The following is a 16,847-nucleotide window of genomic DNA, read 5'->3' on the forward strand; positions in this document are numbered from 1 at the left end:
GAGGAAATGTAGTAGAAGGGATATATAAATGTAATGTGACATATATAAATAGGAATATTACTTTGCCAGTCTCTTTCTGTGTTATATGCTCAATGGCAGCACCTATAAGTCATCAGTTCTGTTATCTGTAAGTACAGGATAGGGCCAGTTTTGTTTTAAAATTCAGTTTATCATGCTAATTTCAAACCTCAGTGCTGTAATATTGACTTTCTTTTTATTACATAATCCTTTGCCTTTGGGAAAGGAGTATAGAAGGTGTTTAAGTTGTCATCAACAACTAATGCTATAAAATATATTTCTTTTTTACCAACATGATTGTATCATATCATAGCTGAAAAAACAGAGATATGAATAAATATGGTTGGCATATTTGCCTCAGAATTACAAATTGTTTTTTCAGTGCTACACTCATGCAGATTTAGTTTTAAAGTATGGCTAGATAACTTCTGATAGCAGAGATTCCATCTGGAGTAAAACAATAGCAATGTTAGTTGTAATAATGCTGCACTGGTGGTGGAGCCTTGTTGATAAATAGTGTACCACAAATACTGCATCCCAAACACTGCCACCTGTATTCCTGATCCAAAATCCCAGCAAAGTGAAGGATCCTCCTGCCCATGTTGCAGCTGGGGAAGGTGAGGCACAGAGTGACTTGCCTGAGCAAGTTGCAGGGCTGGGGAGAGCCGAGTGTGGCTGTGATCCCAGCAGGAACTGTGTCCTGCCATGCCAACCCTGGGCTGGGCAGAGCAGCTGCTGCCATGCAGAGACTCTGGGGAGGATTGGGAAGCTCCCATTGCAACGAGGTGTTCTGATCCCTTGAAAAAACTCAGTGTTTTGGAGTGCTGCTGCTCTCTCGGGATGCCTGTGCAGTGCTTTCTGCACAAAGTTGTCCCTGTCCCCTTTGTGACACCCACCTCCACCGTATTTACAGTCCAAACAACCTGAGTGCAAACGAGGAAGGAAAACAAGCAGGCAGCTGCTTTCCATTGAGTTCATGGGTTTCTCCTGGATGCTTTGCAAGAGTTTTGTTTAGCCCAGCTCCGCTTTCTGCCCGCAGTGATGTGAACAAGCAGAGGAGCCACGGCCTCTCTGGTGTCAGTGCAGGTGGCCCAGCTGTGGTCACACAACAGCAGCAGCTCAGGTGGGAGGGTTTGAGATGTGACCTGGGGCTACAAAACCACAGCACAGCCTCGGTGATGTCCTTTGGTTTGTTATTCTGCTCTTTGTTCTCAAGGGCCTGCAACAAGCCCTACAGAATAAAGAGGACCTGTTTGCTGTGTTCGGGATTTTAGGGTATCTTTTTGAACAAATTGTTGCAAATCAGCTGCTAAAAATATGTCTGCCATTTCTTTAAAAAGGTATTTCCTGTAAAATCAGCTGGGATTGTCACTCTGCTCTCTTCTCATCTGCACTAACCCAGCACTTTGGTACAAGAAGTATGGCCATTTCTTCCCTGTTCTTTTCTCAGCTAAAACATATCCAGAAAGACTGCTGGTTTCCTTCAGTCAGAGGGAAGTCTAATTAAAAACCATATTTATTATGATGGCAGGACCAGCCTACCCCTCAAACATTCATCTTTCCTTTTAACAGTAAAAATAAAAAGGAGATAGTGTTGAACCAATGTGTTGCAGGGACTCCACACACACTGAGGAGCAACTGCAGCTTTTTTTTATCTTCAGCTGATCCAAATTTTTCTGCAGAGCCTGATTTTTGACAGAGTGATTAAAAACATTTTTGATCAAGCCTGGGAAGGCAGCAAATTTGTTCTCAGCACACACATAAATAATGCCATGTCTGAAGGTCTAAAAAATATCTATAAAACATATGTCAGCAAGAAATAGCATTTCCAAGGCAGCTCTGCTCTCAACTTTTCCGTTGGAATATTGAAACAGAGATTATTAGTGTGAATTTTTAAATAATCATGGAGGTTTTAGAAAAACATGTGCTTGGTGATTCTTTTCCTGTTTGCAAAATGTTTTTTTTCTTTTAAGTGAATAATTAACAAATTTCTTACTCTATTTTTTTTTTGTCACATCAACTTAATATAGAGAGATATATCTTAATGTATTTAAAGTTGTTCATAGACGTCTTGGCACAACAGATTTTTCCTTCTCTCTTTGTCAACACAAGAATCAGTTCTTTGCTGGCTGGTTGGATTTTTCATTAACGAATTTCAAAACACACAGTGCTTTGCTTAATTACAGTGTCTATTTTCAGCTTCCTCATCAGAAGGTAGATGTAACTGTGTAACATGCAGATTGAATTCCAGGTATTTCAGCCAATTATGCTGTTCAAGGACTACTCTTGTGAGCTTCTGAGTGGTTCTGTTGCATTAATTTTCCATGCCCTTTTACAGCAGTAAAGATTATCAGCTTGTTTACTGCTAATAAGTAACAACCACGAAAGGCCAAATTAAAAGCAGTTTTGTAACTTAAAGAGACATATCTCCAGTTGATCCTCTATTTTCCATTACCTTCAACATTCACAGTGTTAGTTTTGGATTTGTGTTTTCAGATTTTTCTTATCTCCATGGGCTGAGCTGGGGCAGAGGTGGCAAGAGGCAGATGAGGACAGCAGGAGCAGGGATTGCCTTTTTCCACAGCAAGTGCTGGATGAATATGTGTGTGAAGCTTCAGCTTGAAACCAATTATGCCTCAGCTCTTCTCTGGTGGGAATCGAGTTAATAATAATCTCTCATTGTCTTCCTGTCCTCCTTCTGCTATTGTCTGTGCTGCAATCCAAAGGAGCACTGGCTTTAGCTATTTAGCATTTCTGTAATAACTGCAGCCACAGATGCAAAGTATTCCCCTTAAAGTGGTATTCTTCAGAGTGAAACATGATGTTGATGCCTCAGCTAGCTGTAGGTGAACTCAAAGTTTGCATTTTTTAGCCAAAAAAAGTTTTCTTGCATGCTTTTTCTGTCTGAGAGAACCACAAAACAAAAATGCCTGTCTTTTAAATTCTCAGCCCCACATTTCCTGACTGACCCAATATGAACCACTGCTGCTCTGCACACATTATTTCCTCTCTTTGAAAAACAAAAGAAAAAAACAGCCACAGTCTGGCAATACCTTGCATTTCCATTGACCTTATGTCTCATCTTTTGGGGGTAGCAAGCTGCTCTTGACATGAAGGGAGATAAAAGCAGAGCAGGGCAGAGACAGATATGGGGTTGGAGACATCACCTCCTCCAGCCCTGCCCTTTCTGGTTCTGCTGACTGATCTCCTCCCTGACATCAAAGCACCTCACCAGTGTCCACTGTCGTGGGAGGCTGGAAATATTTTGTTATATTCTTTCTGCCGTATCAAGGATATTTTTTGCTGCCTTTTTTGTCTGGCAATTTTCTTAGCAAAACCTCCTGCTGCAGCACTGCTGCTCTTGCACTGCCCGCTGCTAAACCTGGCTGTTGTCACGCTGCAAAAATCATCAAAAAGCACCTTTAGCTCTTGTCTTTGCTGTGTAACTGAGGGTTTCCTGCCACAGCAGTGGCCAAGGTCTTCTCAGCCCACTGAAGATGTCTGTCACCAAGTCAGCATCTCTGTGTGTTCCCTCCATCTGTGCTGCCAGACCAGGGGAAGGCTGCTGACTGGCATGCACTGGGAACAGGATTTTCTTTCTCTTCTTTAGAGGTCCTATAAGGAGCTTCTTCTCCAGTTATATTTCTGCATGGCTTTTTATTTTTAGTTTTCTGTATTTTCTTTTGCGTCAAAGAGTGTCATGTTTTGTTTTGTTTTCATAAAATGTCTCAAAAATGAACTCTGTTTTGCCATATTCAAACTCTGCTTTGATATAAATATTTGTATTGCATTTCAATCTGTTAAAATCGTATTGATTTCGAAATAGATTTATCTACAGATCTCATTATAAATTCTGATTATTATTTGCATATAAATCAATTGAAAACCTGTATTATTCATCTTCAACATATTTGCTATTTTTACAATAAAAAAATGACTGTCAATTATCAGTTGTTAACAAAGTGAACCTGCTCCTAGTCTATTTCCTTCAGGGTAACAAACCAAGAGTTCTTTTCTGGTCTAGCTTTTAAATCCTAAGTTCCATACTTAAACGATTTTTTCCTGACAGCACGTGGGTAAACACAAGCTGAATATTTGCATATATATTATAAATGCGTATCTCAAAACAGATGTGAATTTTTTCAATTCTCAGGGTTTTGATTTTTTTTCCCTAAGAATTAAAGATATTTGACATTTTCCTAAAAGCTCAATGAGCAGAGTCGCTGAGACTCTTTTTTTCGTGTTTGTAAAAAAAGTAATTTATAAACCCCTTGGATGCAGAAAAAACTTAGAAAGAAAAAGCATTCCAAAAGGTTAGAAACCAGAAGGCAAATAATGTGAAATTTGCCTAAGACAATCAGAAACTGTTAGAATTGCTGATCTCAGGTGGGGGCATCGTTAACACATTGCCATGCTGCAAGTGAGTGTGAAAAGGGCTCAGCCCAATCGAGGGCTGTAAGAGGGGAGAGTTCTGCTGGCTGGGAGGGATATGGTTCAGAATTAGTGTTACACTTCTTTCTTAGAACTTTTTTTGCTTTTATTTTTTCCCCCGACTGCTAACAGCAGCCGTAACACAACCTGTCCTTGCAAAGAAGTGCGACATCAAATGTGACAACTTTTTTTTCTTTTAAATTTTAAATTAGCTAAAAGGCCCAGGCTGTTGAGAACTTGATTAGAGATTTTGTATGCTTAAGGGGTCTTAACAGTGTGCTTTTACCCAGGTGGAGTCAGAGTACAAAGAGGAAGAAACCTCGGTTTGACACTGCCTCACTAATCTCAGCAGTGTATCGCTCATTATTCTGCACGGGATTAAAGGTAAGCTCTGTACTGCTGCCTTTGAGGCTCAGCAGGGCAGTTATCCTTTGCAAAAATGGGGTTAAATAATTCCCCATGTGTGGCAGAAAGGTTCTGGAGAGAACACAGTTGGGTTTAAATTACCTGGCAAAGCCTTTAGTGTGGCAGCCTTTGTCTTCTCTCCTGTAAAATATTCTGTAGCTTAGTTTAGTTCCAGGATAAAAGGACTTTCTTAATCATAAAGGAAATTTTAAAAGCTTTTTTTTTTTTTTTTTTGAAAAAGAGGGTGGTATTTGAAAATTATTAGTCCAGTCCAAGAAGAAAAGAGGAAACGGTTTTTGTATGTGTGTGTGACACTTTTACAAGCACACACAAGTCCTGGATGCCCAGCTGAAGTTAACCAAGATATTTTAAATTGGAGATCAGGCCTAATAAGCACTTTTAAATTCATTTTGCTGGGTTCTTTATTCTAGACATTGTCCCCTGTTAAATGAAGAGCATGTTAGAAATTTTCCATGGAAAGAAAGTTGATTGTTTTTTGTTGTTTTTTCTCTGTAGAATTCAAATCTTGTGTCTATTTTTAAAGTATTTCATAGCGTGTCTAAGTTCAGATTTTCAGTCAAATGTTAGCAATCGAGAGGTGTTGTAGCTAGTGTTTACAAACATATTGTGTAGTTTCTGAATTTTGCACAAATACAATCTGTTTGGAGATGTGAAAGGATTATTTTTTAATGTAATGAGCGAAACAATGGGATTCTACCTATATTCATTTTTATACACCCACACACACATATGTATTTGAGATAAGGAGCCATATGGGGTTGTTGATATCTGCCTGCATTTCTGAAAAATGGTCCTTTGCTCTTCTAAGCTGAGGCTCTTCTGGAGCTACAAAGGTAAATTTGCTCCCCATGATACTCAGAAGTCTCTTAGCAAAAATCACGATTGTAGATCACCCCATACCAGCTCCCACCTTGATCTGTTGGCAAACAGGATCTCTAACACTGCATGCTGAAAAGATGCTTATCACAAAAAGTGGAACAGAAGGTTTTGACCCTTTAACGTGACTCACTCAGTTATGACTACAGTGCAGAAAGATAACAGCAGTTGCAGGAGTGATTTGCATTCTATACAAATATGCTGATCCTGGAGATATAACCAGATGGATGCTTTTCCAAGGCACAGGCATCTGGAAGGCGTATCCCTGTAGAGCCTCTCTCATTCTATCCCTGTTCAGAAATTATCACTCAAGGATATCATTAATTTTTCAATCATATTTTGATTTTAGCAACATTTTGACACATATTTTTACATTACTACATGCTTATCTGCATTAGGACCAGTGTGCTCTCACCATCCCCAGAGAATTCTTGTGCTTTGATTAACTGGAGGGCTCTTCTAAACTTTTCTGATGTAGCATGTGTCAGATTAAAGCTGATCTATGCATGAGTGAGCACAGATGCAAGGAACTTCTCCTCCCTTCCTGTGTGCCCTGAGGGAAGGCCTTGCACAATAATAAATCCCTGCAATCAGCCATGTAGAAAGTAGAGAAAAACCTGGCCTATCTCAGTTTTATGATCCCAGAAAAGCTTCTACCAGCAGTAGCAAGATCGATGCTAAGAAGAGTTCAGCAGAATGGGAGGAAAAAGGAAAATGCCCATGGAGAGGAGCCTTGGTGGTGCTCTGCTCACACTGAGCTCAGCCCTGCTCCTTGTGCCCAGCCTGCCTAAAGATCCCTTTCCTAAACCTCTCTGGGCTCACAGGGATAATGAGTGAGAGCAGGAGGCTGAAGCAGATGGTAACAGAGCCTTTTCTCTCCCCAGCTCACCCGTGGTGCTACTCTGCAGTGGGAAAGAATTGAAAGGCTGAAAGTTACCTAGGGGGGAGAAAGGGACTGTTTTTTGCTGAGTTACAACTCGCTTAATTCGAAACTATTGTCAAATGCTGTTTTTTTTCCAGTCCTTCCCACTCAAAGGCACATTATTTTTATGAAATATTTTAATGTAATTGGCTTAAAAAGCACAGGAGAAAATTTTCTCTGGTTCCCTGCAGAGTCTTCTGCAGTTTTCCTTTTTTGCTGAAGCCTTGTAACATCGGTGTCAACTCACTGTTGATAATAGTGGTAATGAGCTGCTGGCCTTTTATCACTGTGGATGTAGTGACTGTAATATTTAACTCTTCATCTGAAGGTGGGATTGCAAGCCCTTTAAACATATTGGTGTTTTCTGTGGTCAAAGCTGGCTCAAGATGCTGAGTAAATAACTTGTTAGTGTATGTCTAAAAAATGCACTTTGACATTTATTTCAAATATTTTCACAGGTATTTTTAAAAGGTTTTTATTGAGCATCCCAAACCACACAGCAGAGTTTTCACTTGACTGAAACTTTTGAAAGTATAATTCTGATAAATGAAAAGGTTTCTCCTGGCACAACGAGCTTTGCTATGAGGAAATGCCATTCCAAAGTCAGGACATTAGGATAAAACCTGGAAGCAATGTTCTGCCCAAGGCCTGTAACTGCTGTGAGATCTTTGGCAAACCTCCTCACCCTCTGGGCCTGATGCCTTTGAAAATGTGATAGAATGATTTCCATTATTTTTTTTTATTGTTTAGACATCTACAAATGCAAATTGTTACAGAAATTGTAAGGGACAGCACTGTATTTTGTGTATGAGGCCAGTGGCAGTAACTCCACAAAAGATTTTTAAAATGCAGATCTTGCAAATAACAAGAGGCAGGGTGGCTGAACTGAGGAGTAACTCAGCTTTTGAGCACTCAGACAAACATTTCAGCAGGCACCAGGCCAGCCACTTACAAGTACAACCTCCCTTCCTTCATGTCAGCTTTCCTGCTAGTGACCTTAGTAGTTTACTTCAAGTCAATATTTACTTTAAATATTATGATTAAGTGACAATAATTTACCAAGATTAAAATGCAACTCTGATAAGAATTGAGCCAAGTACACACTAGAACACTTTCTACAAGAGATTCTCTTCAAGGAGCCTGAGCTGTGTTATGCTGAGAAAATGTGCTGGGAGTGTTGACCTGTCAAGCTGTGATGGTGTTGAAGGTGGATCTGTAAAATTCACTACTTGAATTGTGCTGCTACAGCTGGACATTGCCCTCAAAGGTCAGTTTCCTGCTACAAAGACCCTTTGAGCCACTAAAGATGATCACTAAAACCTGATCAAGGCTTCCCAGAGTAGCTGAAGCTATTGCCATGGGGAGCTGGGGTGGCACAGGACTCTGCCAGTGACAACAGGCACATCCTTCCCCTCTTCCCTCAGGGCTGCAGCAGTTGTTGCTGCCTCAACTCTAAGTATGTGTGTTCTCTTGACAGGTTTAAAATCAGCTTGAGTCCTGCAGATGAAAACTTCATAAAGGCAAACCTTGAAAATTAAATTTCCTTTATGAAACATCTGGTTATAGTTTTGCAGCTCTAACCAGAAAATCTACCTGAGCTAACATACATCCTGCTAAGGAGTGCAGAGGCTGTGGTGGTTAGTAAATCCTTTGGCTACAAAATGTCTGTGACAGTCTAAAATATTTGTTCCTCCTGCCTAATCACTCTTTAACATTTCTTAAAACTGATGGGGTAAGGGTTTTCAACTTCTGTCTTCTGTACAAAAGGTGTTTTTTTCTCTGTATCTCCTGTGAGGAAGTGGCACCAGTTTTGTGACCATTATTTATGATATCCACGAGGCTGCCTAGCCAGTCCTGTGCTTCTCTTTCATGCCTTGCTTTCTTCTTCTGGGGAAGTAATCAACACTTCATTACCAAATATAAGACAGGGTTGAACTTTTCAATGCTGTAATTAAGAGAGTGTCAGCATGAACACTATAAATTCCTTTTCTGAGGGATTTATGACCAAAATGTAAAATTATACTCTAGATGAAAAACTTGCCTTTCAGATCTTATACTATAAATTGTGATATTTTAACAACTCAAGGGGTATTTAATTTTTTTAAGAAGGAAGTTAAAATGAAAAGAAAAAAGAATAAAGGAAGGAAGATTTTATTCTAGTTGTTAACCTTCTTCTTTTTAAACACACAGGCTTTGCGGGGGCAGATTCTTCAACTCAGAGACCTAATTTTCCCCCACCTGTCCTCAACATATATTTTCCTCAGAGAAAAAAGCTCTACATGTTTTTTTTTTTTTTTTTTTTTTCCTACAAAAAAGGACTGTAGATGTCACCTGGTGGTTATCTGTGACTATGAAATCCATAATTCTTACAGGTAATTATGTTGTCTGCCTGGAAGTTCTCACTTTTGAGGTTTGGTTGTTGGATGGCAGAGCTGCTGATTCTGATTATAAATCTGTTGGGATTGTGAGGAAGTCTAAGTACTCTTATTTCAGGTCTAGTGAATGTGCTGAGTAACAGCTGGTGTTTCTAAGAGTTACTCTTTTATTGGTTTGGTTTTAAGGATTGCTTACTCCATCTTAGATTTTGTTACATCCAGCAATTTTCAGGATTCACTGTTATGATCCCCACTGCAGCTATGACTCTCTTCAAGATACATATTTTCTCTGGCTATATAACAACTCTTCAGCTTTAAGAGCATTTTCTCAGGTAAGTCTAAGGTCATGCAAGAAATGTTGGGAATGGGTAGGTTTTATTTGTCCTTCCAAAACACCAATGAGGCACAACCACAAGTATGTCCAGACCAAAGTTTTCCTTTGCAGCAGTGTTTTAACTACTGCAGCACAGCTCTAAATACCATCAAGATGAGCAGCTCTGTGCCTGTGTGGCTTCTGGGCTGTTCAAGGGTGGTTCCTGTGCTGAAGCTGTGCCATATGACTGGTGAGGAGACTGTTGGTACCCGGCCAAGTGAAGCAGAACCAGGAGGGGCTGCTGGGGCTGCTATTTGCTGAAACTTGGATTCCCTCTCTTGGAAGACTCCTGGATCTGACATTAAGTGAATACTGCCATCTCCTGCTTGTAAAATGCCCAGGATCACCTGCACCCTTCAGCTCTCTGAGGTGTGAATGGATGTTTGGGTATCAGTATCTGCAGCTGAGGAAATTGGCTGCTTGGCTCTTGCTTCTTGCCACTGTTCACATAATTTCAAAGGAAGCTTCAATACGAAACATCGAAGACTTTAAAGATGAAGACTAAAAATAATGTATGGCAGAGACACCATGGTGTGATTATTCTACCAGAATAATTATTCTGCTATTCTTATTAATTTACTACCACGGCTCCTGCTAGAGGTTGTTATGGGAATTTGTAGTGGAGTCACACTTTATAAACAGACTTCTGGAAAAATGTGAAAAGTCTTCACAGAATAGCAAACAGTGATAAGATTGCAATGATAATTTTTTTTGTTTTGCATTTAAAATGAACCACACCTTTCCCAGGTATTGGCTTTCAGACTTTTCTTCCTCTTGTGGTGGCATATTTTGAATGTGTTCTTCAGTTCTTTTCTGATAGGTCATATTTATTTGAAACCCTTTGGTACTTTTGAGTGTGATAAAGGCTTGTTAGTTTGCTTTTGGGAAGAGTTTCCCAAATTGCTCCTAGAGAAGAGCTGGACACAATTGATGTTTTCTTCTCCTCTTGTGTATCTAGGGAGTATTTTTGGTGGCATTTGGCACAGAACCTCATTGCAGATATCATTTTGTTTCAGTAGTTTCTGCATATATAGGAAAGTATAAATTAATGTTTGATTACTGTTAAATTATTTATAATGTTGACTGAAATTATGGAAAACTATTTTTCCTCTCAATAGAGTAGATTAATCTGTTAAAAGACCTGTGCTTTTCACTTCGTTGTGCCAGCCACCAGTACTGGAAGGAGGGGAGATGAAGAATTACTTCTGTGAAACTTAAGGTCAGTGTTTGGGAATTAGCATTTGGAATACAGGACCTGCCATTGTAACATGGCACAGCCCTTGCAGAAACGGCCAAGGTCTTCCCTGGAAATGCTGTGGCATCCCGAGTTTTGGTTTCTGGGCACTTATTTTGGTGTCTGCTGAACTGGCATGACTTGTTCCCTGTGATGACCTTGTCATCCTGCCTATGGGGGTAGGAGTTTTCCCCAGATTTATCAAATTGGTCTCGGGCAGGACCAATACATTAAGTCGAATGGTTGAACCACAGCTTGACCTGCAAGCAGGATGTCTTCCTACCACTATTCTTCTGAATCCCAATCTGGGAAATACTTTCAGCATTGCCACTCTGAAACTGACGTGTGACACAACTGTAGTGGATCACTTTGTGTCAAAAACTTGACAAGATAATTCCAGCGACAGTGAAGCCGTACTGCCTTTTCTTAAGGCTCAACCACCCTTCTCAGACGGGCAGAACATCATCTCGGAGCGGCGGGACAGCCCGCCCTGGCAGGGGGACACCGCGCCTCGGGGGCCGGCTGCGGGCACGGGGCCCTGGGGGGACAGGGGCTCGCCTCGACAGCAGCCCCGGCACGGGGCGAGGAATCCCGAGGGATCCCGGCCCCGCTCCGGCGCTGAGGAGGACGCGGAAAGCCCCGGGGCTGAGGGCAGGGCCGGTGCCCCGGGGCTGAGGGCAGCCCGCGCCTCGGGCGCCCGGGGTGGCCGCGGGGTCAGGCCGGGCGGCGCCGCCCCTTCCCGGTGACGGCAGAAGCGGAGCCCCGAGAGGCGCCGCGGGAGCAGCGGGACGGCAGCGCCGGCACTGCCCCTGCCCCGCCGCCGCACGGAGCCCCCGCCGCCGCCGCGCAGGTGAGGGCGGCCCGGCGGAGCAGCAGCAGCAGCAGGTGCCGCGGGGCTGGGGCGGGGCGGCCCCGGCGGGAGGGAGGCTCCGGGGAGGGCAGGCGGGCGATGCGCGGGGTCCGTACAGCGGAGGGTGAGCGACGGTCGTGCCAGAGCGCGGCGGGCACTTGGGCTGGAGCGGACAAGGGAGTCTGGGGGCTCCCTGAGGTGGCCCCGCCGCCCCGCACCTTGTGTCCGGCCGGGCCCCGCCGCAGCCCAGGCTGGCGGAGAAGAAGGAAGGAAACCTCGGCAGTGTGGCAGTGCCTGACAGCAGCCCGGCCGTGCGCGGCCCTGCCCGGGCTCAGGGCCCGGCTTGCCCCGGCAGGTGGGCACCGTCGTGCGGCGGTTCCGCTCCCCTGCTCGTCCTGCAGGGCTCTGCGGGCAGCAGCTGCATCGCAAGGGCCGTGCATCGATTGTTATTAATTATTACTGCTGTGGTTCTGCGCTGGTGTCACTGGTGCGGATCCATCCGGCGAGGTGATGTCCCCAATCCAAAGGCAGAGCTCCGGGCCAAGGATGCAACAAACTTTTGGAATGCCCAGAGCACACGGGAAAATTTAGAAATTGACCAGAAACAAACTTTGGACTGCACTTCTTGGTTAACTTTGTGTGTCTGGAAAGCACCTGCTGTGTCATGTGGGTGAAATTATAACAGACTGTGGATCCATCAGTGGTTATCTGAGCTATTCTTTGCTAGCTGGTGTGTTTTTAGCTTGCCTTTTCTAGTTTTTCCTCTCTGTGTTATCATGAAGAGAGTTACAGGCTATACACCAGTCTTTTGCTAAGAAAGGCTTGTTCGTTGAAGTCTGAAGTAAACAAAATAAAACTAAGTGGACAGGATAGATTAAATAGAATTTGGACTTTTTTTTTTAATGTCCATGTTCACTTGGTTACTTGCAGTGTGTCTTTTAGACTTTTTAGTCCAGATCAGTCAGTCTTTTCAATTGAAACCTCTCAGAACAGGTCTTACACAAACAGTAATAAGTGATCCAAGTTTTGCTTATGGTACAGGGCACCTTCAAACTTTAGCTCCTGTAATTCCTACAGTCAGAGGGAAAGAGTCATGTCTGTGTCCAAGCTGGAGCTTGTGGTGTGTTTTGATGATTATTAACTCACTTGCTGAGTCCTCTAAGTGGTGCTGGATCTTTTCAACTGAGGCTTAAGTAACTTTTCAGCAGAGGATCAGTGATGCTTCTGTTACACACAGCATCTTGTAGTTCACACTCTGCTGGGTTGGAGGCATGCAGGTAATGGGCTGATGGAGGTCATCACAGAATTCTGCTGCATGAATGGGTAGAAAGATTGTTAATTCAAGTTGTTGTGCAGTGATGGGTGTCAGGAAGGCTGGGGGGCAACTGTGTAAGACAGTTCCTGATGTTTGAAGGTCTTATCCAAGGACTTTGTTAGTTCTTTTACTATTAGGCAGCTTTCTGTGATGTTACTCTTAAAGTGGAACAGGCAGCCAGAACAGTCTAGGAGTGGTCAGTTAGGCTGATCAAATATTGCAATATTCTTTCCACCTTAAGTCAAAAACTTGGCTCGTGACTTAGGAGTTAAGTTAGATTAAATCCACTGTTCTCTCTGGTTTCGGGAGAAAGAGCTCCTTTAAAAGGGGAAGTACAGTATATTATATTCAACAGAAACTGCTTAAGAAGCCACCTCTGAGAGGCAGTTCCTTTGTACTAAGGGAGTTATCTCTCAAAAAACCTACTGCATTGCCCTTTATTAAATAGCTGTACTTAGAAACTTCTTGTCTTGTTTTCCTACATCATATTTCATTTAACAGCCATACCTTGTACTGTAAAAGGTAGAGCTGATGCGTTTTTTATCACCTCTTGAAAAACTATACTCATTTAAAAGTTCAGTTTTTTGTTATTCAGTGTGATGTTGCACAAATGCTTAATCCTTGTCCCAGATCACAGCTTATTTGTTTTATTCTGATTCTTAATGAAAAGAGCAAAGTGAGAAGACTGGGTTTCTATTTTTTTAATTAGAAAATAGACGTTGTTCAAAGATTTTAATTTAATTGTTTATATTTCCCTCCTTTCATTTCTTATTTTAACAAATCATTGTAGCAAGATGACCATGGCTGTCTTTTTAGGTGCAGGCTTGTCATAATTTAAATGATTATCTGATTATTTTCTAAGAGGACCCGTTACATTATGGCTAAAAGAAAATAATAAATTTTTGCTTACAGTACTTCAAAGTTGTTCACTCCCTCCCAGCTGTAGAATTGGGATACATAAATTTTTTCAGTAGTACAAGGAAAGAATACTCCATTTTTTTATTACTGTAACAAGGCAATATGAAACACTAAATGATGTCTATGTTTTGCAAACCATGTGCTCTACATCCTGCTGTAGAGCACTTCAAGCTCACGATTGGCAATGTAGAGGTAAGAAGGGACTCTTGTGGCTTCTCTGTTAACTTGCAAAAAAAAAAAAAAAAGTGTTTATTGAAGTGGTAGAATTCCAAAAGGGATTGGAAAGATTGCAGCGGGCAGCTTCAGAGTCAGGGAGACGGCTCCTGAAGCAGCTGAGACACGGCGGTGAGAGGCAATCGGGTGCTGTGATGAGAGGGAGCAGCAAAGGGCACTCAGGAGACAGCGGGTGAGGGGGCGAGGGCTGGCAGAAGTCTCGAAGGGGAAGCGAGAAGTGCCACGGTCGAATTAGCCATGAACACGGAAACTGAAACTGCTTGTGATGGAGAGCAGTGGCCTGAGCAGAGAGGAAGAGAAGCAGAGGGGAGCCGTGGCTGGTGCTGCGTGCACAGAGCTGCTCCAAACCTGTCCTGCTCGGGGGTCGGGCTCAGGGGATGGCTGGAGCTGTGTGACAGCAACCCCTGCGGCTGTGTGACAGTGCCGCTCCTTCATGGGTGCCGGAGCAGCTTGCAGACCATCCTGTTGGTGGATAATCTCACTGAGGAGTGATCAGGATTGTAATTAGCTGTTCGGTGCAGTGACGTGGGAGACCAGAGATCTGCTCTGTACACATCTCCCTTTTGGCTGTTCTGTGCCAAGATGTGTCCCAAGTGTATGCACACAAATATCTGCCACCAACGTGTGGGGAAGAAAAGACAGACTGTGTAGGAGAAACAGAGCCATGAAGTTTTAAAAGTGCAAAAACCGATGTTTAGACGTTGCCGGCACTTCGTGTTTGTATTACTCATGTTTTCCCTTCACTCCAGTTCTCAAAAGGACAGTTACCTGCTTTACATTCTCATGAGGTCTCATCTAATTCTAACAGAGTGCAAGAATTGACACAAGCTGATGCTGCTGGACCTGCCCTCTGTGAGGCTGTTTGTACCTCCTTGCAGGACAAACCAGCAAGAGTTAATGTTGGCCATGTACCTGCCTTGCATTTGCATGGGCAGGACTCTGTTAGGAATCTAACTGCATAAATGTGATCTTTAAAGAAATGAAAATGCTGTTTTAAATACTGAATTTTCTCCCTTTTCGTCCTTGTATTTTCTCTCTTCAGGACACTGAAGACCATAAAAGTTTGATTAAAAAGAAAAAATGCCCAGAAAGACTATAGACTATGGAGTGATGCCTGAGTATGAGAAAAGCCAGATCAAAAGGACCTTGGAACTGGGAACTGTTATGACAATATTCAGTCTTAAGAAGAGCAGCCCAGAAAGGAGGACTATTCAGGTGATAATGGAAACCAGGCAGGTGGCATGGAGCAAGACAGCTGACAAGATTGAAGGTTTCTGTGAGTATTTGCAATGTTCACCTGAATTTGGAGTTACTAATAAATTGATGTACTTGTCAAATATTAATTTAACGAGACTTTTATTAACATTATGAAGATTTTGGCTGAAAAAGTTTGGTAATTTGCTGAGAATATTTTGAATTGTTGTAATGTAGACAAAGAATCTTCTACAGCTCATTTTTTGGGTATCTAACACTACTTAAATATGATTAACATGCTTTTATCCTTAGCCTTGTTCTTCAAGGTTTAGTCTTTGAATATCATGGTGTTTGTGTTCTCTGAATTGACAGATTGTTTTCCATCATTATGTCTTATAAATTCAAGTGAGTAATTATTCTTTACCACTACTCTCAAAAAAAAAAAAAAAAAAAAGAACGAACCAACCAAATATCTTCAAATACAAGGAAACTGAATTAATTCACACTTTGGTATTCTTGGGCAATTTGCTGTCTGAAGATGGAAGTCATTATTTAGGACCATTGTTGCATTATTGGAAAGTACCAATGGCTTGGGAGGATGAAGGTGTGAGACACGAGGTGGTTTCAAGGCCCTGATTTGGTATTGTCTCTTTAGTTGGTATTGGAACTGACTAAACCCATTATTTATAACAAGGTCAGGAAATAGAAGGGGAGTGTAAGGCTAGATAGGGCTGCAAAAACTAGAATAGAAGAATAAAGTGAGACTAATCCTCAGTTCTTACGAACACAGCTGATGCCAGGAAAGCTCAGCCTGGGATTTCTGTGATTTGTGCAGCTCAGGGTGGTGTAATGATTTTACTCTACAGCTGCTAAATTGTCTTTGTCCTCAATAAAGGAATTGAATAGTTCGTCTGAAATACCAGAATCATTTATTGGTCTGTTGAAGTGTGGATTTTTAGAAGGTTTTGGTTTTTTTGGTGAAGACACGGTAAGTTAAAAATCCATTGGTCTGTAAGGTTGGAAAGACAGGCACTGAGAATTTGCATGATTTTGGGATTGTCTGAGCAGTTTCTCTTCATGCTCCTGACTTAAAAGTATTAAATCTCTGCTACTGTTTCCATTGATTCCTGTCTCATTCCTTGCGGAGACTGGACCAGCAACTGGAAATCTGATATAGTGGAAGTAAAAGAGTGGCTGTCTGGGAGGATGTTTTTATCATTGGTGGTGAAAATATGGCCATATTCAGTATTCTGGGGAAAAGCAAACAGGGCTGGACACCCAATTAACAGGTACTCTGGATCATAATCTTTCATTGCCCCAATTTCTTATGTGACAAATGAGGGTAATTATCCTCTCTATAATGATGTGTGTGAATGCAAGTACAAGTGTATTGCTGGTACCATGCCAAAAAAGAAGTCCTAGGAGGGCATGTAGAATTCATTTATGACAGTAGTGCTTGAATATTGTTTAGCAAATAAAGCCTGGGGTTTACACACAGAGCAATAAGATTAAAACATAGCAGAAAATGACCACTCAGTGAGGGAAGGAGACCTCAGAGTCCTCTGGCCAAACCAATCTCTGAGTGTGTGTTGAGGTTTTGCAGTAGCCATTTGCACAGAGGGGACAAATTTCAAGCTGAACAGACTGTGCATTCCAGATTTTGGGTCAACTTTTTCAGTCC

The 16,847-nt window shown here is 42.1% G+C and overlaps 1 protein-coding gene across 1 annotated transcript in view; it reads left to right on the forward strand.

The window, feature by feature from the left end:
* Window positions 1-15,052: 15,052 nt before the first annotated feature.
* Window positions 15,053-16,847, forward strand: part of PLCG2 (phospholipase C gamma 2) — a 49,390-nt gene continuing 47,595 nt past the window's right edge. The window contains exon 1 of the mRNA XM_058034119.1: window positions 15,053-15,248. Coding sequence (XP_057890102.1) covers window positions 15,053-15,248 — 196 coding nt within the window. The remainder of the gene's footprint in view (window positions 15,249-16,847) is intronic.

The sequence above is a fragment of the Melospiza georgiana genome, chromosome 14 (genome assembly GCF_028018845.1).
Source record: "Melospiza georgiana isolate bMelGeo1 chromosome 14, bMelGeo1.pri, whole genome shotgun sequence".
In the NCBI taxonomy this organism is placed as follows: Eukaryota; Metazoa; Chordata; class Aves; order Passeriformes; family Passerellidae; genus Melospiza; species Melospiza georgiana.